This window comes from Cydia pomonella, chromosome 4 (genome assembly GCF_033807575.1).
Source record: "Cydia pomonella isolate Wapato2018A chromosome 4, ilCydPomo1, whole genome shotgun sequence".
In the NCBI taxonomy this organism is placed as follows: Eukaryota; Metazoa; Arthropoda; class Insecta; order Lepidoptera; family Tortricidae; genus Cydia; species Cydia pomonella.
In genome coordinates, this window is record NC_084706.1 from 5,398,088 (window position 1) to 5,420,488 (window position 22,401).

General features: G+C 38.0%; 1 protein-coding gene across 1 annotated transcript; it reads right to left on the reverse strand.

Annotated features, from left to right (window-relative positions):
• Positions 1–8,353: 8,353 nt before the first annotated feature.
• LOC133516901 (protein phosphatase 1 regulatory subunit 36-like) lies at positions 8,354–22,152 on the reverse strand. The gene is made up of 10 exons (XM_061849938.1): positions 21,423–22,152; positions 21,174–21,270; positions 20,855–20,920; positions 19,357–19,488; positions 14,812–14,956; positions 13,714–13,866; positions 12,366–12,594; positions 11,922–12,086; positions 10,467–10,583; positions 8,354–8,500 (listed from the first exon to the last, which is right to left on the reverse strand). The coding sequence occupies exons 1-10, from the start codon at positions 21,512–21,514 to the stop codon at positions 8,365–8,367; spliced, it is 1,332 nt and encodes a 443-aa protein (XP_061705922.1). The 5' UTR covers positions 21,515–22,152; the 3' UTR covers positions 8,354–8,364.
• Positions 22,153–22,401: the final 249 nt, after the last annotated feature.

The following is a 22,401-nucleotide window of genomic DNA, read 5'->3' on the forward strand; positions in this document are numbered from 1 at the left end:
TTTAGGGTCGGCAACGCGCATGTAACTCCTCTAGGCGTACATAGGCTTCGGAGACTGCTTACCATCAGGCGGGCCGTATGCTTGTTTGCCACCGACGTAGTATAAAAAAAAAAGAAAATTCAGCTCGTGTATGGTGCTATCTATAGTTTGTTTATATGGGTACGCTGACAGCTGTCGTTTCAATACGATTTTGCGAGATTTGGCGTTTTTAGGTTAATAATTATATAGAGATAACACCTGTCACCCTACCCATCGAGTTTGAAAAATACTATAAATGTTAACATATACAGGATGGTTTTTGATAATGTATATCTTAGAACTTACACTGTTTTTAATTTTTTTTTTTCAGATTTTAAAATTATACTTTTTTACCTTAATAATATATCTTAGTCTTGACAAAGACGATTAAAGTTTTATACTTAGCAAAATCGCTTACTAACAATGTCTTTCCTGTAAGTTTAGGCAACTGCTATAGCAGATACCACCATTTAACAGCAGTATCAGTTCATTACACTTGGTTCGGTGCTTCAACCTCTTGTCTAACTGTCTGATAATTAAAGTAGTTCCTAATAGACGGCGTTGTGCAATTTTGGATATCCCGATCAAACTTTTCATTTCAGAGGAACGCGATTCTGTGTTGATAATGTTAGTCAATACTTTATTTGTCCATGCTCTTGAAACCATTAGCCAACCAATTAGCTTATGGCGGGCATTGAAGGGTCGTTCTTTGAAATCAGATTATTAAATATAATTTCAATATAAGCCCATCAATCGAATAGGCATACATTTTGGTCAATTTCTTACCTATCAGGGGAATAATAAAATCGATAAAAAGAATGTAAAAGCGACGAGGGAATGAAAAAAACCGATAAGGGAATGACAAGGAATGACATAATGACAATGAATTTCGGAACAATTACTTCCAAAATAATACACTGAATCATAGAACGCTCTTAGCAACTTAATGTTATTTTTAAGATCTATAGAACGAAGTACCAAACGTTGATTTTAGTTGAAACCCCAGTCCAAAGGCATTGAATGAGAACCAGGGGAAAAGAAATAAGTATGTCTTTGATCGACTGTTATGATTACGATAATTTTTACTTAATCCATGAAAGTAAATAATCATTTACTTGACATATGATTTTACATTGTACATGCCCATGAAGAATACATTTTATATCAAAACACACGGGAATGAAAATCACAGTGAACCAAAGCCACGGGAACGATATTATGAAATCGTTTATTTCAGGTGAAAGACCCATAATTACATCACAAACAAACGAAAATACAATACAAATTAACTTAAATTAAAAACAGTCAAAATAACAATCATAAATACATACGTCAATTTTGTGTTACCTGTAAGAATAGCATATATTTTTAAGAAAATAAGTAAACTAAATATCAATATCCTTAGTAATTTACCTCTAGTTTTATGTCAACCTAATATCCTAAGAGCATTTATTAGAAACATATTAAGAAGTTCTAAATGTCACGGAACGTGTAGTGTGACTTCCTCGGATTTTATGATATTTTATTTTTCTTTGAAAGTGTTTCTTAAGAATTTTATATCAAATGTTAACACTTACACCTATTCCACAATACGGTTTAAAAATTGTATGGATATATAACGACTTTATAACAATTTTAATAACATACGTCTTGTGATCAGTTTTCGTGTCACCGCCGCGCGTGATAACATAAACATGCAGTACTCGGTAGAAAGTTACCTTTACGTCTGGCAGCCTTTTTAACGCTTTTTTTTTAGAACAGCAATACTGTGTTGGTGTCAGATTTGCAAATGGCTGAAGGGAGAAATGTTGTCGAAAATTATTTTTTTGTGTTAATTTTAAAAAAAAGGTCAACCTTAACGCGTCACCGCCATGTTTGAGTTTTTAAAAGTCAGTGCTCATTTCACGTTATTGTTTGTAACATAAGATATACCTAATACATTCGAGATTGAGCTAATTATTTAATATTTGCAAAAAGGTAATTTTTAGGTAATACCGAACATGTTTCAAATTGTCACGACAGTGGCCTCAAAATTCTCTCCCCGCCACGGACTATTGAATCCACGTTCGTGTCATATAGATACGTGGTCGTGACATTCTCAATTCGTTTGATTAATTTAGAGGCATATTCACTCTTTAGAAATGGATTGTATTAGCTACGTTCATTTGTTATTATTGCCCAACTGCCGAAGCAGAAAAATGGTTTCCGCGTGTATGTGGATGTATGATGTGTATCCGATTCTTTGTCACGCTCTACAGCGTTAGTTTGACGAATTTCAACGTATGAGCTGTCATTCGATGTGTCGTAGTCATGGGAGTAACTTAGGCTATATTTAAAATATTGTATAATTCAAAATAGTGGAGTTGGCCGCCAAAATGCCGAAACGTCACGGCTGAGGGACACTTTGTGACAACCGTGATTATGTACTCATTTTATTTACCTTTCCTGAGGGTATTAAGCTTGACCATATGCATCAAAAAATGCTTTTTATACGTAACAATATGTGAAAAATATTTTTCTGGACACAATTTAAGAATTACCCTGATTGTTTGAGTAATTGTTTAAAAGTTTCACTTTTTTGTAGTTTTCGTTGTTACCATATACTTACTTTTTTCTTTTTTATATGTAGGTGACAACTGTGATTCACTATCATCCGAAAAATTGGTCGTCGGAAAACGGCACCCTGTATTTCCTGCCTCAACAATATATTACTAAATAAAATATGATAACTAACAATGTAAGATACTGAATTTAAAAAGATAGGTAGTGTTATACCTACAATTATCTATACTATTGACATCTTCCAAAAATCAACAATAAAAATTGGCTATATTGTAGTCTCAGATTTATTACAATTTACAACAATATAATTTTTTATTTTCTAGTAGCAAGTAATAACGCCATCTTTTTTATTTTCTAAGAATTCAGTTTCTGGCCGACCGCGTATAATCGTAGTTAACTTTTGTAACGCTAGATGGAGCTTTCACCTTCACGTGCGCCGCGGACTCCGCGGAGCGCTTCCATGTGTGCGTGCTAGCGGGGAGTGAGGAAGCTATCGGGCGTGGCTTACGAACCGGTATTCACGGCTTTAGTAGGCCCTTACACCTGTTTGCATTTTTACAAATGGTGGTCTCACACTTGCTGTTATATAACGTTAACATCATGTGACAGGGACAATATAATTAACAGCTAGTAGAATAGAATAGAATAGAATAAATTTTTATTCGTAAACACAAACAAGACACATTATATTACATAATATAACAAAAACAAAGAAAGTATAAAGTGCCACGAAATGGCCTCATCTCAGCATATTGCTGGTGGCTTCCAGCGCTGATCTTCCGATGAGACCATCAAGAGAGAAAAATCACGAAAGGTAACAGACAAGAAGGAAAAAGACATAAAATAAAATAAAGTGAATAAATTGAAAAATACATAAAAGATAACGACTACATTAAGTAAAGATTATTTATATAAGATTATTTATAGCATCGTAAACATAGCAATGTATCGGTCCGGTCCAACCATACCTTGGCTGAACATTACAGCTGCATACGCAACAAGCGCCAACGGTAGCTACACGAACTAAAAGGCAATGACAGATCAGACCAATATCGAGCGTCCATTAGATCAATTTACATGATTTTTATATTATCAAAACAACATCAGAGGAAGACGAATACTAACATAATAATACTCAAACAAGTATGGGATAACAGGAATGGTGAACTATTGCTATGCAGAAGGAACAAAAACTTGTGGTAAGCGTACAAACTACAGGCAGCTAGTATCAAGTCAGTAGCCTTCCTGGTTAAGTTCGTGATTAAGTAAATACTGTTTCAGCTTTGACTTAAAACTATGAATACTTTGCAGGTTTCTCAAGGGGGGAGGGATGTTATTCCAGACCTAACTTGACTTAGTGTCACCATAAAAATATGTGGGTATAACCGTACAATTATTATAGTACTTCTTATATATGCAAGCTTATGTGTGAATAAAAAAAATGCAAATAAACAAATAACTGCAACTTTGACAGTGTCTGATTTTACCATAAAAATGTACCTTCCCAAAATGAAATATCGCTGGACAGAGTCCGATTCAAAATTCAAAAAACCCTACAACCCACGCAACGTTTGTCGTAGGACTTTGGTCTTCTAGTAAATACAAATTACAACAAAAACATTTTCATGTAAAATGTTGCCAAGACGAAACCATAAGGCTCGCACTGTAAAAAAGTTATCAGATCTCTTGTAAAGCCAAGCTTCTAACTCTACAAGGCCTAACTTTCACAAACTCTAATTTCAATCTGTAGTATTGGGAATCTGTAGACGTGGGTATAATTCAATCAAAATATGACTTGGCCGTTTCGCTACCGTCACATGGGCATCTTCTTCTTCTCTCCATCCTGTTACCCCTGCTGGGGTGTAGGGCTCGAACCCAACCCCTTCCCAACTCTTGCTCCACGGAACGGCGCCAAGTAAATTTAGGGCGACCATGTTTCCGTTTTCCGGGCATCTTCCAGCTCAGGGCCACTTTGGATAGGTGGGTGTCAGGCTTCCTGAGGATATGCTCAATCCAATGCCATTTGCGCGTTTAGATCTCCTTGTGTACGGGTGCTTCTCCGGTTATTCTCCACATATGGGCGTAAGGTGAAAAAAATATTCACTATTCATTATTTTATATCTGACAATAGTTCTTGTAGTAACGAAACGGCCAAGCCACATATTCTGACTAAGGTGTAAAGTTTATGAAGCTGTAGGGTTAGGGTTGTTGTAGAGTTAGAAGCTTGGCTCTACAAGAGATCTGATAACTTTTTTACCGTGCGAGCCTTCCGGTTTCGTTTCGTGCTCCGGTTTGGGTTCGATGTGGGGCTGCAGTCTTCCCAGGAGAAGTTGCTCAATCACCTTGGAGAGGGTGCTGAGTAAGGTGATGGGCCTGTAGTTCTCCGGTCTTCTACGGTCCTTTCCAGGTTTAGGCAGCATGATCACCCGACCAAGCTTCCAGGGGGTCGGTTAGTGTCCCGAGTGCATGATCCCGTTGAAGAGGCTGGTCACCGCCACTATGGAGCGTAGTGGCAGGTGACGCAGCGCCTCGTTCGGGATCGAGTCGGGGTCCGGGGCTTTCCTCAGTTTGCAGCGGCGGAGAACCCGCTGCACTTGGCCGGGTGAAAAGAAGACCGGATCTTCCTCCAACGCCAGCGGCCGCTCAAAGTATCTCTCCAGGTGTTGTTCGACTTCTCTCTGGTGTTCCGGGTTCTGTACTGGGTTTGGGCGGAACTGGTTGTCCAGGCACTCAGCGAAGATTTCCGCCCTGTCCTCCGCTTTGTATCTGGGCCTGCCAGTCGCGTCCTTGAGTGGGCGAACCGAGTCTCGCGTTGTTCCGAGTTGTCGGCATAGACGGTGAATAGAGGGGATATCGCCGTCTATGGACGCGATGTGGTTCTCCCAACTCTCCGCAGCGTGTTCCTGCAGCTCCCTCTAGACTCGCCTGACCAGTGAGTTCAGTTGTTCTCGGGTTGTGGGGCATCTGGTGGTCTGCCATCTCCTCCTCAGGACGTGCTTCTGCTTTATCAGATGCGTGATCCTTCGCAGCAGGGGAGGGCGTCTCCCGTCACTCTGGATGGTGTGCGTAGCCGAGTTAAGCGCGTCCTGTATGTTGGCGGTGATGGCGTTGGTTGCGGCTTCTACCTCGTCCGCTGTGGAGACTGCCACGGTCTGGGGTTTCCCCTCCATCTCTTTCTGAAGAGTCTGGCTTTCGCGAATAAAACGCTGATACTAATAAGATGGAACGCGGATGATTTACAGAGTATAGGGGGGGAGGGGATTATAGGCGGATACTACGGGGATGATACGCTGAGCCCGTATCTGATATGTTCACAGTACGGTCATGGTATGTTACGGTGTAATGATAGCGAGCTTAAGAATAAAGATGCATTTTTATGCGGTCTCTTCGGAAACTTCTGTATTTCTAAACTATCCACTACACTATACTATCTTCTGTACTATAGGCTGGACGCACTTGTCCCATAGGTCCCTAAATAGATTCATATTATAATAACAAAAACTTAAATCCTTCAGAATTTAACAGCTGCAATCAAAAATAACCTCAATAGAAGCCTTAAATGAATTATACTCAGCTGTGTCAACCATTCACATACCTATCACTATGTCAGTTCCATTTCCGAAGTCCGAGAATGGAAAATTATCATGCAATTACCCTGTCTCCGGCCGTCAATCGAAATTCTTGATTCTTATGACCTTACAATTCTTACAACTATCGCTATTTACTGAATAAATTATTTAAGCGTTTAGAATCAGTACAAGACTGAGTTATAACTAGCAGGTTGCTTATTTTTGGTCCCACCCTAAAGTACTAAAATCAATTATATTTAAAAGGGGAGTTTTATCCCTAATAATCTCTACTTATATTATAGATGTAAATGTTTCTCTGTATGTCTGTTACCTCTTCACGCATAAACTGCCGAGGTACGGAGATAGTTTGCGCCGGGGAACATAGTGTAGTCCCAATAATAGCATACGAGTATTAGTACAATGTGAAGAAGTTGATGTGGATCAAGGGGAGGAGCACATGATAAATACATAACAGTACTCTAAAAATTCCTACAAATCGGCCTAACAATATACTTGGAATTTACGGTTATTTTGTAATTTAGAATCGGAACGTAGAAAACATATTTTTATTTATTACAATATTTCTGGCAACTTGATTGCTTGATCCATGATTCCTCCTATGGAAACTCCAAATAAGCAACCATACATAATTAAGAATTCAGCCTAGGTAGTTCAACCCATCATGACCATCATCATCATTCCACGCCGACGAAGTCGCAGGCGGAAGCTAGTATGTAGTTAAATATAAAATGGGGAACCCGCAAAATTTATTGGTTTTATTTTTTATTTTTGTGTGAAAATCTTAATGCGGTTCATAGACTACATCTACTTACCAAGTTTGAACAATATAGCTCTTATAGTTTCGGAAAAAAGTGGCTGTGACATAAACGGACAGACAGACGGACATGACGAATCTATAAGGCTTCCGTTTTTTGACATTTGGCTCCGGAACCCTAAAAAGTAGTATTCGACGTGAAGTGTCAATGTACAGTTTATGTTTCCGATTTAGGTCACAAGATGGCAGACCCTCCAACGCGCACATCCCCTATAAAAGTGTTTTGTATAGGTACATTTGGCCAATAAAAATAATGTTAGAATTATATACTCGAATATCAATACAAAAATTTAACAAAGTAATTGCGGATTCCACATTTTTGCATTGATTTAGTATTGTTCGTGTGATATTGAATTCAATCAATTGTTTGATTACAATATTTTTCGTACATGTAGCCCATTGTTCTCAGATCATCTGATTTCATATTAATTCAGAACGCACGGAATTGCATACAATTTAACTATTCCCCACACACATTCAGATTTTTTCAGATTATGAATTTCTCAGATTGATCTTGTGACGTGCGTTATGTATTCAGAATATGAAAATTCAGATTATGAATTCCGGACGCAACTATTTCCATACTTTGCCATTGTCATTCATGGGAGAGAGTGAGACAGACGTTCTTAAGACAACTGATCAATCTGAATGTTTAGGACATGTGTGAGGCAAAGCTTTCTGAATTAAGAAACTGAATTCCGATTATGAATTCAGAGAGACATTCCGGACGTGTGAGGTCAGCCTAAGAGTTGCGACCCTCGCTCCGGATAACTGGTAGCGTAGCAACGCTGTTAGTATTAGTAATTAAGAAAGACAAAGTTACGGATTATAAACATTATGGTATGGATTATTTTAAACTTTTTGTTACAGGTATATATATATATAATATACAGGGTGATTCATGAGACGTGAGCTGGACTAAGACTACAAAATCAGTAAATGTTAATGAATCGTTCAACATCATATTTAAGTAAAACAATCACGGTTTTTATCTGTTATTTAACTTTTTCTTAAGGACAAATTTGATTATCTACAATTATGGACACCCTTCAACAATTAATTAACAAAGATAAAACCTCTTTAACCGTTATGACAGCAGTTTGATTATGAAGAAAATAAAATGTCACACTTGAGTGAGATACGATTTTATAAAAGTAACCACACTCCGATGACATTCAATTTGTCACTTATTATGGATAAAACAAAGAGGGTGACCATAAATATCGTAAATAAAATAAAACTCTTTTTTTTGAGCAGTAAAAATTAAATTAACGTTAATCTCACAAATACTGGTACGAAACAGTTGCTGATAATTTACCGAATATGCAGGCTTGATCCTGCTCACGTCTCCTGAATCATCCTGTATAGATTATAATAAATTTAAGCTCGTTTTCCGGCAGAGGCCCTCTGCCCGCGCCGCAGCCTTTGGAGACGCTTGAGCCAGCGCCGGCGCTGGGTGTCGTTGCACGGCGCAGGCGGCTCGGCCTCACTCGGGAACGAAGAGGGGAACGGGTCGCTGCAACACGTCAACCATGTTTACACGTCAAAATACCCTATTTATTTGACTGATCAAAATTTAGTATAAGAGACATCGGTAATTTCGATACAATTTCTACCGATTCCGTTAAATGGTTTGCTTCAATATTTGCACCACTTTAAGGAAATTGTAAATATTTTTAAAATATTAATTATTAATTTTTCAGATGAATTGATATGAAACAAAGAACATCTTATCTCACATAATTTTATCAGTAAATCAACATTATGAAATATTATTTATAAATTTGAAGCAATGAATAAGGGTCAAAGGATACCCATTGTACGGGGAATCTTTCCTCCTACCTACAGTTTACTTAGAGGCGCATTGTTACCCTATTGTGCACCGAATAAAAAGACGCACACCAAAAAGAGAGATTAGTTTATGACATTGTCATTCATCTGAGTCAGAGATGGGCATTTCGTAATTGATTCCTGATTTCATGATTACTCGAAATTACTTTTGGAATCTGATTACCGGTTCCCAGATTACTTTGTAATCTGACTAGCTGATTACTAAGTACAATTACATTTGAGGAATCTGGAATCATCTGTTGGAATATTAAAATTACTAGTAATTGGGAACCAGTGTAGATTCCTTATTACATGAATGGATTACTTGATTCCTTTCAGATTACTTCAAAATATATTTTGTTATACATAAAGCTATATTTCTGACTACAGACGTAAAGTATATTTCGATTTACTATATAGATGCATCTTATTTGTATCCAGTGTGCAGATTTCGAAAATTATGCCCATTTGAAATCCAAAATGGCCATCATTTTCGAAATCTGTATTCCCTAAAACCTATAAAACGACATCCATGACGATTTTTATGGCATACTGCATGGCCGCCATCTTGGATTCCAAAATGGGCATCATTTTTCGAAATCTCCACTCCTGAAAACCTATAAAACGATATCCATGACGATTTTTATCACGTAGTGCACGGCCGCCATCTTGGATTCCAAAATAATCATTATTTTACAGTAATTATAGAGTTTCACACATAAAATGTATTTGTCTTCTGGGATAAAAACGAAGGAAATTATTTTGACATTAAGTAATTGTAATTTAGTCTGGATAATATTACGTAATCAGATTACTCGAGTAATTGATTACCGAGGAATCACGATTACACTTGTAGTTAGATATATTCAATTCCGAAGGAATCAATTACGCAAGTAATCGGCGGGATTGACTACAGTAATTTAGATTACCAAAGGAATCGATCACTAAGGAATCATGATTACTGTAATGTAATATGTAATTTAATTCCAAAAGTAATTGATTATGCCCAACTCTGATCTGAGTATATAAACAATAACATAAAAATATAATACTTAAACATATTAGACGTTAAGTCATTAGAATTGGAGAATAAATACCCACAGAAGAGCATAGTAGGACCATTTTACGGTTTTTATTCTCTGACGTCAAATCATAAACCGATTCGACCTGATTTCTTTATGATATATTGTTATGTTACTCGCAGCGCGTCTCCTTGCACCAATATAATTATTAAATATATATAATAGTAAATGGGAATAGGAATTAAAATCAGTTAGAATGTGTTCAAAATACGAAAGTTTCAATGTCACATTATATCAATAACAAATCAAGTTGCTTTATGCAAATTAGAAATACACTAAAAAAGTATAACAAATTATATGTAGCTGGACTTAGACTAAAGAAAAACTATAAAATATCAGTATTATATTAGAAAACTTAACGGGGCGCTAGCTAACAGTTTCATGTCTCTACACATAGTCGTTGCGTGGCCTCTGGTACTAACTATTGGTAACCAAAGGTAAAGGAGTATATCCTTTCTTAATACTTTTGCTATCTTGCTGTTAAAGGGACAGTGAAAAATATATAAAATTTTCTTCTTAGCAGAAAATGTCCTAAAAGAGGATAGAAATGTAACAACCCCTTTTACTTACTCGTGCTCTGATTTTAATGGCAAGTGAATGTCGGCATATAATTTCCGTTGACCGCACGCCATCCCGCTCTTCTTTATGCTACTGCTGCTCTTTGCACTGCCACTGCTCATAGACCCTCTGGAACAAAAATAATTGATAAAATCCGAATGTGTTCCGAGTGGAGTTCTTACTTATAAAAGGCACAGTATAGTAAACACCCCTATAATGGAACAGGCACCAGTAATGGGATAGTATAGACAAATAGCTGCTTAAGTCTAATTTTTCATTGATATTTGTTATTTTCAAAACGAATGATGCCATACATCCCATGACTGGAGCAAAAACCACAGTTTTACTTGGTTAATGATAATGAAAACCAATTGCAGTAGCTTTCATTAAATACATAGAAAACATAAAGGATGAATTGGACATTCAACTTTTAAAGCGTAAAGAGGTAGAAATTTTACAGGTGTCGGTGAAATACCAAAAATACTCCAAGTTTTCTCTTAAATGTTCCATGGTTCCACCTTCCCATACACTCTACCCGTCAACCTAGCCCGGTGCCGTGTGACCTAGATAATCCGCGTCTCAAGCCGCCATCGAATAGTCCCGACCGGCGGGCATATTTAGTTATAAATAATAAGCTAAGTGTTTACAATAAACGGCATAAAGCCCCGTCTATACCAGCGTACTCTGAGCGTTTATATTCACTACCTATAAGTCCCCTTTCTCCCAAATCTGAGACTAGCTCAGTGAACCTCCCCAGCCCTTAAAGCCAGGAGAATATGTGACTCCTGCTCAAGCAGCACATCACATAGTTTTGTTATAAACTGGCTTTCTTTAAGTTGTTTTTTATTGGTTCTGGTAGTTTGTTATATACTTTAACTGACATTGATAAGGGGCCGGGTGAGTGTAGTTTTAAACGGGAGGGTAGCATTAACTTTGATTTGTTTCTAAGCTCATAAGTCAACTGTAATTCTTCACGTTTGGTATAAAAACTCGGGGTATTTGTGGACACATTCACATATTTCTAAACTGTATAGGGAAGGCACTGTAAGTATTTTGTGTTCTATAAAGTGGGGTTTACAACTGTTAGTTTGTTTTAACGAATATGCGAATAAGATTTTTTTTGCAAAATTTTATTTAAAGATCCAGAGGATATACTCTGACAAGCCAATTTTTTCAGTAGAAAAAATGCGCAAAATTCAAATTTTGTATGGGAGATCCTTGGCACCATTTTTTTTCAAATAGGCCGCCTGTTTCTACCAGCAAAGCCGGCTTTTAACACACAAATATGATAGAATCTTACTGATGTCTAATCCAGGACAGCATTGTAGGTACGGTGTAGGGTGTAGCTCAACGAGTTAGGGTCGGCAACGCGCAAGTTATTCCTCTGGAGTTGCAGGCGTACGAGCATATAGGCTACAGAGAGTACTTACCATCTCTTATTTGCCACCGATCTAGTTAAAAACTTACAATGATTTCTTTGATTTCTGATCTTCCGCCGTAGGCAGCGGTTTGAGCATGGTGTCGAAGTTAGATCGAGATAGCCCCACGATGCCGAGCGAGACGCCTAGCGCCCCGTACTTCTCCTCTGGCCCGGCTACAATATTATGTATATACTTAAGACGTAACGGCAATCTGAAAAATAAGTTGCCGGCGTTGCAGGACCCAAGAGGCCTCCTACTTGGGTGTTGCAGAACGCCACGCAGTCCCCGACCACATACACAATCCTACATAATGAGGCGGACAGCGTGGCGGACTGCAATGTTGGAGTGTTAAGACTAAACCGATATTATGAAAAGTAAACATTCGTATAGTTGTTTTTTTTTTTTTCAAACTGAGGTTTATGAGTCATAGTCCTAAACGGTTAAAAAAATCATATACATAGCTATATAACACAAGAATATTTAATCTTACTGGTGCATTTTGATAACTCCAATTCCCATCATACGATAGTCAATGTCCCTGTAACAGAACACCTCGTTCATGATGGGCGATTTCGTGGTAAGTTTCTTGTCAGTTCGCACACATTCGCCCAGGAGGACTTTCCGCTCCTCCTTCGTCATTTTCTCTACGTAGTTGGTCTTTAGAGTGTGCTCTACGGCATTGAAGATTTCTGATTTGAATAATCGATTCACCTCCAGCTCTGTTGACAGGTATATCTAGTTAAAATAGTCACCCATAATCAAGAACCGTACAACTGGTTTAAAAAAAAAATTAAAATCGTTTATTGGTCAAAATCATTGCGTTACAAATTGAGAAAGGATTGGGGTTGGGACCTCCTAGTAAGTATCTCAATACTTGTGACAGGAGATCCCGCTCTTCCAGCAGCAAGTTAAGGGTATATAAACCAATACAATAATTATATAGATACAGAAAGTAATGAATTAAATTATAATTTGGCTAAAGTAATAGTACTAATAGTTAACAGTTCAATGCAATGTAATAATCGCAGAGTATAGGGGAAATAATTCTTTTAATATATAGCATGAAGTTTTTAACAATAAGAAAATTAATAGATATAATTATATGTGTTATTTTTTTTTATGTGTTATGTTAACATTTTATTTTATAATCCTGTATATAAACTGTCAATGTTCATATTCGAATTTAAAAGCATTATTGTAATTCCGCTTTTGTCTTTATCGTTATGTGTAGGTACACTATTTACATTATGGATATCAATATCGCTATTCATTGCACTTGATAGGTAGCTTTTAATTATTATGAAAGTAAAGCACAACAAATAGGTTTAACAATGTTACGTCATGCAACAGCATAGTGCATGACTGGCTGAAATGTATACCAATACTCCATGCACCGACGCATATTATCTGTTGAGTTGTTGACAGGACCGTTAATGGTTTTTAGGAGTAAAGTATCAAATTCAATTTTAGCCAGTTATACCTCAATTAAAAAAATAAACTCAACAGAAAGAGCGCAAATATGTAATAAGCATTAAAATATATAAGCAAGAAAATAAGTTATACAACAGGACAAATTAAAATTCAACTCCTTCGGAAATTTGTCTGAAGACTGCTTCAAACTAATTTGCGTAGCGTTCGTTTGTAATTTTTTTAGCCTAATTTAGTGTTCCGTGCTGGGAAAAGGCCTCCCCTCGTTTCCTCCACTCGGTTCTCTCGTTTGTACTTTCCCGCTAATCCGTGTGAAATGCGTCCAAGTCGTCCCGCCATTGATCACTATGGAAGAGATTGTAACTATTCAAAGCCGGGACAACGCGAGGAATATGATGGTTGTTAGGTACCTATCTGATTGAATGCCTTGCGTCCTAAAGCGAGCCAGACGATCTGCACGCACATCCGCAGCAGCGTCTCGAAGAGCCGCGCATCTTTGTCGGATAGCGACCGTCGCTTCTTCGCCGGGCCCATGTGGTGGTACTTCTTAGTGTCCGCACCACCTGTCACCACAAATACGCGTCATTTTAGAATGGCCTCCTAGCAAATCGGTATTGACCCTGTCTACGAAGCAGAAGCAGGGCTAGAAACCTGGTATGGGTATTTACCCATATGTTATTTGTGAGTTTATCACGAATATTTGTTGCTGAGTTATGGATGTTATCTAAGTACATATAATATTTATCTAGTGTATTCGGGTATTTCCGAATGGAAAAAACACTTTAAAATATTGCGAATATTTTAATGAATTATGAGTGATTTTTAAATGATTTTCAGGGTTTACCCAAATCCAGAAATTATCCGAATACATCTCATATACATAGTATGTATTGTATCTTTCTCAGTCCTCAGCGAGCTGCATTCGGAGAAGAATCTTAACTCACTTGAAATGCTTTCTGGTATAGGTTGATTCACGATAGCGGGCGCCGATTTTCTACGTCAATTTCGACACTTCGGTATAAATCTCATGCCAGCTCATATGTTACGAGTATGAATCGTCAATCGATGACCTAGTACAGTTTGGTGATTAGAATTTGACACCTAAAGTAACTTTGGTTGTCAAAATTTGACGACTGACAATAAATACAGTGACTAAACAAAGCATATTATGGCGCAGGACTCGCCTCCTGTTTTAGCTGTCAAATTCGAATCACGAAATTGTCTTTTCCACATACACATCTTAAAAATTAAAGGAAAAATGGAAAAATTAACCGCTTCGGACAAGACTTGAGTTTTGCGACCTTTTGGAACTCCGGTCCAATCCCTTCAACCAACCGAGCTACCAAAGCTTACCAGAAGCGTGCGAATTTTCCATTCCTTCCTTCTTGTTACAGCTTACACAATCAACGGATCTTTGCATAATATGCCGTCGAAATTTTTTCCAAATTGCTAAAATCTACTAAACTACAATTAATAAAGCGGGTAGGCACTTTTGCAGCTCGCTTTACCTATAAGCATAGTGCAATACTCCTTAGCAACTAGCACACGCAAATCGTTGAGGTTGGTGCCGAACTCTTGCTCCACCACGTCGCAGTACGGCGTGCGCACGCGCGTCTCCAGGTCCAGCATGCGGTGCGCCATCTCGTCCGACACCTACAACCAGAGCTAACTCGAGTTTCAAGTTTAACAAGTGTACCTAGAATGCATTCTAGCAAAAACAAGGGATTGACAAAATGAAACATCGACCAACCTGTTTTCGATGAGCAAAGCAAGTCAAAGATAAATATATACAAAAGAAAATTATAATGAGTTGTAAACTCACCGAAATGTCACAATCAGAAACTTCAAAGTCCGAATTATTTACCTGCGGCGATGTAACTTTTGAAACACTTACAGATCTCGAAACAGTTCTGCCGGGAATGAGGTAGATCTTTAAATCCTCCTTCCAACTCCTAGGTGGTACAGACAGGTGGTGTAGTACAGAGCTGACACCCTCGGAAAATATGGGAATATTTTCCGAGGGTGTCAGCTCTGTACTACAAAGCAAGAGGCAGGCACTCTCGGGGGTACCGGAAGCACCTGGTCCATCTGTCTGGTCACGTTTTTCTCTTTCTTCTGCTGAACTGTTTCGCTCTACCCCGTACCGTGTACAGTTTACGAACATCTCCGACTTGGCTTTTCGAACAGGACCTACAAATCTTTGACGACACATTTATACTCATCCTAGAAACAGTACTGAACGTAAGTTTGAGCGGATGTCAGTGGCGTCAGTCGTCTTTGCCTATTCGTTATAGCGATCTCGGTGTCCGTCGAGTCCAAGACATCAAGCTTGGTGGCTTTTTTGGCCTCGGTACCTACATGGTTCAGCTGATCTAGTTGGGCGTATACTTGCAATAGAGAGCACCAATATCTGCATACATTTCGCATCCGATGCCTTAGCCTCTGCAGACTACGTTGCGCAAATTTACAGGCTGGTGCCTCTGGAACTGACCTGGCGCGTCTTAAGGCCGCCTCCAAGCCCAAGTCGGGTGCGTGGCTGCACGCCTTGCCATCCCCTCATCTAGGCACACTGCTGGACATTGATTCCGTAAGGATCGCAGTGGCCTTGAGGTTGGGGTGCAAGGTCTACAACGCGCACCGCTGCATTTGCGGAGTGATGGTGGAGGAGAACGACCATCATGGGCTCAGCTGCCAGAGATGCGCCGGTCGTTTCCCCAGGCACCATTCTCTAAACGAAATCGTTCGCCGAGCGATGCTCCCGGTAGGTGTTCCGTGCCTCCTGGAACCACCAGGGCTGGCTCGAACAGACGTCAAACGACCCGACGGGTTGACGCTGGTTCCCTGGCAGAGAGGGCGGTGTCTTATATGGGATGCAACCGGTGTGAGTACATTTGTTACATCCCATGTGTAGGACACACTGCTAAGCCATGAAGCCACTTACGACTTCGTGCCCGCCGCCGTCGAGACAGCCGGGCCCTGGGGGCGGGAGGTGCGTGAGCTCTTCCGAGAGCTTGGCAAGCGACTCAGAGAGAAAGGCAACGACCCCCGTTCTGAGTCATGGCTCGTCCAACAGACCTCCATCGCCATACAGCGAGGTAACGCTGCTAGCGTGATGGGGACCTTTGGACCCGGCGTGGCTCAGAACGTGTTTTAGCTTTTTAAGATATATAGTTAGTGATTAATTATTATGTATTTTTTTTTAAACATTTAAACAATTTACAAATAAATGTATCTAACCTATCATGCTATAAAGTCAAATATTTTATATTCAATTGTTTGAGCTCACTAAAGTGTTTGTGCGATTGATGGGGGTGTTTGTATATAAAACCCACATAATAAACAAACTACGAACGTTAAGTATATCCAAATCCCTATACACTTGCTTGGTTGGGTACAAGACTGACTTTCTAAGAATAACTTTTAGGACAGCACATTGAGCTCTCTCTAACATTATCAAGGCTGTTTTAGCAGCCTTACCCCAAGCAGTTTTATGCAGTAAGACAAAATCGGTTAGCAAATACTAACATAAACAGTGCTATGAAGTTTTTTTATCACCAAAATTTCGCAGGTTCTTGAATATAAATATTAATTTACGAATACAATTGGCAGTCAGTAGTATGTGTTCATGAAAGTTTAGTTTTTAGTTAAATGTAACGCCAAGATATTTTACTATTTTAGTTCGACTGATGATGTATTTACAAGTACAGTTTGGAACTGCACTAAACTAACTAAATAACTTGAATTCATTTAGACACTATTAACCAAATGCGGATTTGTGCATAGAAAAATAGTTAAACTTTAACAATTCCGAAATTGATCTGCAATAAAGTCCAAGTTCGAGAGGTCATATATTGACGTTATTTCAAAGACAGAGGCCAATTCCTATAACATCCTAAAAAAACAATTAAGCAAATGTAATCTTTCAAATATAGTTTTAGTAAAAGAGGTAAACCACAACTGCTGACTCAGTGGTAAATGTGACTATAAAATCTAAACAAATAATCCCAGTTGTCGAAGTGGAAATAGGCTTTCATATTTTTTATACATATTGTCTAGGTTTATTCATCACCTGAGGTATATGTATGTTTCTTTTATTTTTAGTTGTCATTAAAAATGTAGACTGGAAGGTCCGGTTGTTTCGTTTTGCTCTCCAAAAGCTATCCAAATTAAATTAATGTCCACAATTCCCGGACACCAGTCATAGAGGTATATTTTATCTCACTAACAGAGGTAATTCAGTGGTAAAGTATCGGGACCGCACCGCACAATGACTCCCAGCTATAGAGGTTTCCCACTCATGCAGGTCCCACTTAACCAAGTAATATTAAAGAAGACAGAGTACTAAGTATTATTTCGAGGTATCTTCAACAATGTTAGATTATTATATAGAGTTGAGGTTCCTACGCATAGATAACTATACACCGCACTCGACAAGGCATTTTGCGGGCACGTCAATTAGTAACGTTGGCATATAAACCAAAGAGTAGTATAATATACATTCCTATATAAGAATATAAACCTATGAATTTTCGAGTTGTCAGAATAAGGTATTTGTACTTAGTATTTGTAACCTGGTATTTCATCATAATGACGTATGATTTTAATTTGTGTTATCAAGATTCCTACGACAGTTCCTACAAATCTTTTTTAGTTATGTTTAATCAAAAAAAATAGAGAAGTATGTTTTGATCATATTTTTATTTCCTAAAAGTTACATGAATGTGATAAGTCAAGTAAATTAATGTGCTAAACTTGTAAAAAATACACAAGTTTATGTGACAGCTATACCATATAAAAATTAACTGCCATACTTGTACTTGTCATAGGGACCATCATTCGATGCGAGAGATATAACTTATTAAAATCATGCGTCATTATGATTAAATATCAAGTAAAAAATACTAAGTAATACTTATTATTAGCGTTAGCTAGTAACTATATTTGTTAGCGTTAGCGTCAAATCTGGTCATTCTGATTTTTGGCAGGCTTGTTTATAAAGTTGGCTCACTGACTAATCCAAGTTTGTGACCTCGAGCGCCAAACGCAACTTTGTCTAAAATCATGAAAACCGCGATAATTACGTCTTCTTTTTTGACGATTATAACCCCAAAGGACTACTTTCGTTGGGTTCCGTACCCAAAGGGTAAAATGGGACCCTATTACTTAGACTCAGCTGTCTGTCCGTCGACTGTCCGTCAGCAGGCTGTATCTCATGAACCGTGATAGTTAGTTGAAATTTTCACACATGTATTTCTGTTGCCGCTATAACAACAAATACCAAAAAGTACGGAACCCTCAGTGGGCAAATCCGACTCGCACTTGTCCGGTTCATGATTTTTAAAGTACCTATACTAAATTTGCTACAATATGAGACTAGAACTATCTCTGTAAACCTAAAAGTTTCTGGGCTAAACCCTTTCAGTTTATAATTTTTCAACACACTTGCTCAAAACGACGTTTTTATTCCATCGATTTTTGGCTCATAATCACGCGTGCTTTTTCAGTATATTATAACACTCGTGTTTTTTCATTATATTATCCGACTGAGTTAAGAAGGTAACTGATTGCTAATAATATGCATGGAAACAGAGCCTTCTTAATTTGGTTGAGTAATTTTTTTTTTACGAACTATTAGGTTTCAAATGTTAGTTCAAAGAGGTTTTGAATGAAATTAATTCAATCCAGCAAAAATTCCAAATACGAGAACGATAGCCTTTTACCATCAAAATCGGGTGAAAGAAATGGACGGCATAATGATACTTTTATTCAATGGAAAATCAGCAAAAACGCCCAGTCTTTCTTGGAAAACGTGTTGGTAGCTTACTTCAATGAACTGGCGAATAAGTGCCTAGAAGCCCAGCACGCTTTGGTGCAATTATTCGATGTTAAAACTGTAAGCCACCATTTTGAAAACGGTACTTTTACTGTTTTGACAAAAAAATCTAATTTTTTGGTTTTGTTTTATCCTCGCAAGTGTGTTGAAAAACGTCGTATGAAAACTTAAAGCAAATTTCTCTACATATATATACTCACTCATATATGTTAATAAGTACCTGTAAATAATATTGGCAGCATAAAATTAATGCCTTGATAAATCTTTCAGCAGTCGGTATATGCAGAATGTTGATCAGGGCGGGGCTCAGTATGGACACCGGCGCCGTGTACAGCGCAATGTCTTTGCAATCCTGCGCATATCAAACATAGTATTCAGTTTCATTTTAAGGCTTGTAATGTTTTGTAGCATTGCCTGTAAACATTTTTCAATGTGGTGTTAAATAAAAAAAATCTATGAATATTTCATTTTACGAAGTCGGCAATCTTGATTTTTATTATAAGGTGTTAGAGTCTATACCCCGCCTAAAAATCCCTATAAATGTGACTTACATATAATTAACTTAACTAAGGCTTTTTTTTAATACTACGTCGGTGGCAAACAAGCATTCGGCCCGCCTGATGGTAAGCAGTCTCCGTAGCCTATGTACGCCTGCAACTCCAGAGGAGTTACATGCGCGTTGCCGACCACACTCCCCCCCCCACCCACGTTGAGCTCTGGCCACCTTACTCACCGGCAGGAACACAACACTATGAGTAGGGTCTAGTGTTATTTGGCTGCGGTTTTCCATAAAGTGGAGGTACTTCCCCAGTTGGGCTCTGCTCTAGATCTAGAATGACACTTCCACCTCTCTCTCTTCTTTTAATACTTGTTTACACATATGTGGGTTGTTACTAATATTATTTTAACTTACTTCGGGTAATTCGTTGAGGATATGTGGTAGCAAATATTCCCATCGTCGTTTTCCATATGTATTGAAACACATTGGTAGGACGAATCGAGGCAAGTAAGACATGGTAAGTAACTTAATTCTCATATGTACTGTCAATGTTATAAACAGAAATTTAGGAGCTCATTTATGGAGAATTTATGGATTCATTAATTAATGGAGAACTCTGTAATTTTTTTCTTTAGTAAACTACATTTATTTCTATTCTAAATTATATATAGTAGTGTACTTAAAAGCACAATCACAATATTTAATAAAAAATATCAAAAGCAAGCAAAAGCTTTGCTCGGAAAACATATAAAAACTCAAAAATGCGCGTTTTCCCAAAGATAAGACTTAGCTAGAACTAATTTTCGCCCCCGAAAACCCCCATATAGCAAATTTTATCGAGATAGAATCGTTTCTGGGATCCCCGAAATAAATATACAAGAATTGCTCGTTTAAAGGTATAATAAGAGAAATGATTTAATGGCGCCATAGTCATGACGAAGCTACGCTCGTAGCGCTACGGCGTAGCTTCACAGAGCAATACTTATCTAACGGTAGGAAAAGTCCACCATAAAAACGTATCGACAATATAAAAAAAAAATTAAATTACTACATATGACATTGATATTGAATATTTCAATACTAATATAAGTTCGAATTGGCCACTAGGACTCATTAGAATTTATTTGGTGCCCTTGCGATGTTTTCTTTATTAAACACAGCCTTGTGTGTCGTGGTAAATATCTATAAATCTAAACTGGGATCCGAATATCACACTTACTTGTACTGTTACGACATCCGGCTGTTCAGGCTTCAGTTTCCGTTGATAACGTCTCCGATATCTTAACTGAAATATTAATTGGCATTACTACAGACAAGGAATTTTACGGAGCTCCGGTCCCGTTCCGTTACTTTTGAAACGTAAGTTATGACGGATATCAATGCTTAGTGTGTGACGCGCGTAAGTACCTACTAGAAAATTGGTGGGTGATGAATCCTAGTTGTGTACTATCAAAACTACGTCCGTAGATTATTAATCCAAGTCTCCAAGCATCTAAATTTATATAGTTCACAGGAAAAAAAAAGAAACAAACATTTACCTGTTCTATTAAATCCACATCATCTCTGAACTCAATGGCTCCCGTCGGCATTTTGGTCGGCATTTGAATAGCTTCATCTTCGACTACCGGCCGGTCGCTGCCCAATACAATGTATTTACTAACTAGCAAAAATGTTCTTCATATCATCCAGTATACAATAGATTAATCATGATTAAAACCCGCGATGGCCGCGACCCTTTATTCACCACTTTCACATATAAAGAAAAGTAATTTAGCATTTTAACTTACCTTACAAAGGTAATTTGATCAGCATTTTCATCCCAAATCCAGTGCCCCTCTTCATATAACCCCCCTTCTCCTTCATCTTCATCGTCAGCCATAGATTATTTTATAATTATTCCGAAATATCCCTAAATACAATTTATTTATAAATACGTAAGAAACGTCAACCAGACTACACTTTGACGTTTCTGGTTGTCTGTGGTTAAAGCTCGTACCTATTATAAATAAGGCGTGCTTTGAGTTTTTATTACTATCTTTTATTTAAAGTTAATATTATATTAATCAGGTAATATAATATACTTATCACGAGATTATCCCTTTGACCTATGATAATTCCTTCAAGTCTCTTTTATTGCTGTTTACTTTAAAGCAGCGTCCGGACATGTGGGACTCGCTGGGGGCCGCCCGATTATTCCTTGCATTTCTTTTGTTTGTTAGATAGCTATAATCGACTCGGTACTCGGCGAGCCCCGCACTTAGTCGCGGCTTAAAAATAACTGGAGACATTTGATTATGCCATATTTTCAAGGGCTTTGAAAGGGGATGGAAGAATAAAATTTGTAACTAAATGTATGCTCCTTACCTTCTTGGCTATCGCCCATACCAACTGCCCTCCCTAGCCCATCGGCCATATCAACTGCTCTCTCTAGCCCATCAGCCATATCAACTACCCTCCCTAGCCTATCGGCCATATCAACTGCCTCGCCCTAGCCCATCAGCTGGCGACATATAAAAATGAAATGTAATAGAGATCGTCATTCGACGCTAGAGGTTTAATAATACTATACCAAGTAAGACTTTACACAGATCAACATTGGTTTTATATGGTTTTTATATGCCAGGCGACAGATAGTATGTTGACAATTTTAAATTAATGTAATAATATTAATACCCAGTCCAGTACACGCAGTCGCTGTGACCTAAATCCGCTATGACTTCATCATATACTTCGATCGCCACAATTTGTCGAACCGATCTGTTATTT

Bases quoted from the DNA above. Each gene is read 5' to 3' on its own strand.
- LOC133516901 (XM_061849938.1), bottom strand. From the start codon at position 21,514: ATGGCTGACGATGAAGATGAAGGAGAAGGGGGGTTATATGAAGAGGGG. The intron at 21,271-21,422 runs GTAAGTTAAAAT...TGTATTGGGCAG, and splicing joins GATCAAATTACCTTTGTAAG to CGACCGGCCGGTAGTCGAAG. The intron at 12,595-13,713 runs GTACCTAACAAC...ACCTGTCAACAG, and splicing joins CAAGGCATTCAATCAGATAG to AGCTGGAGGTGAATCGATTA.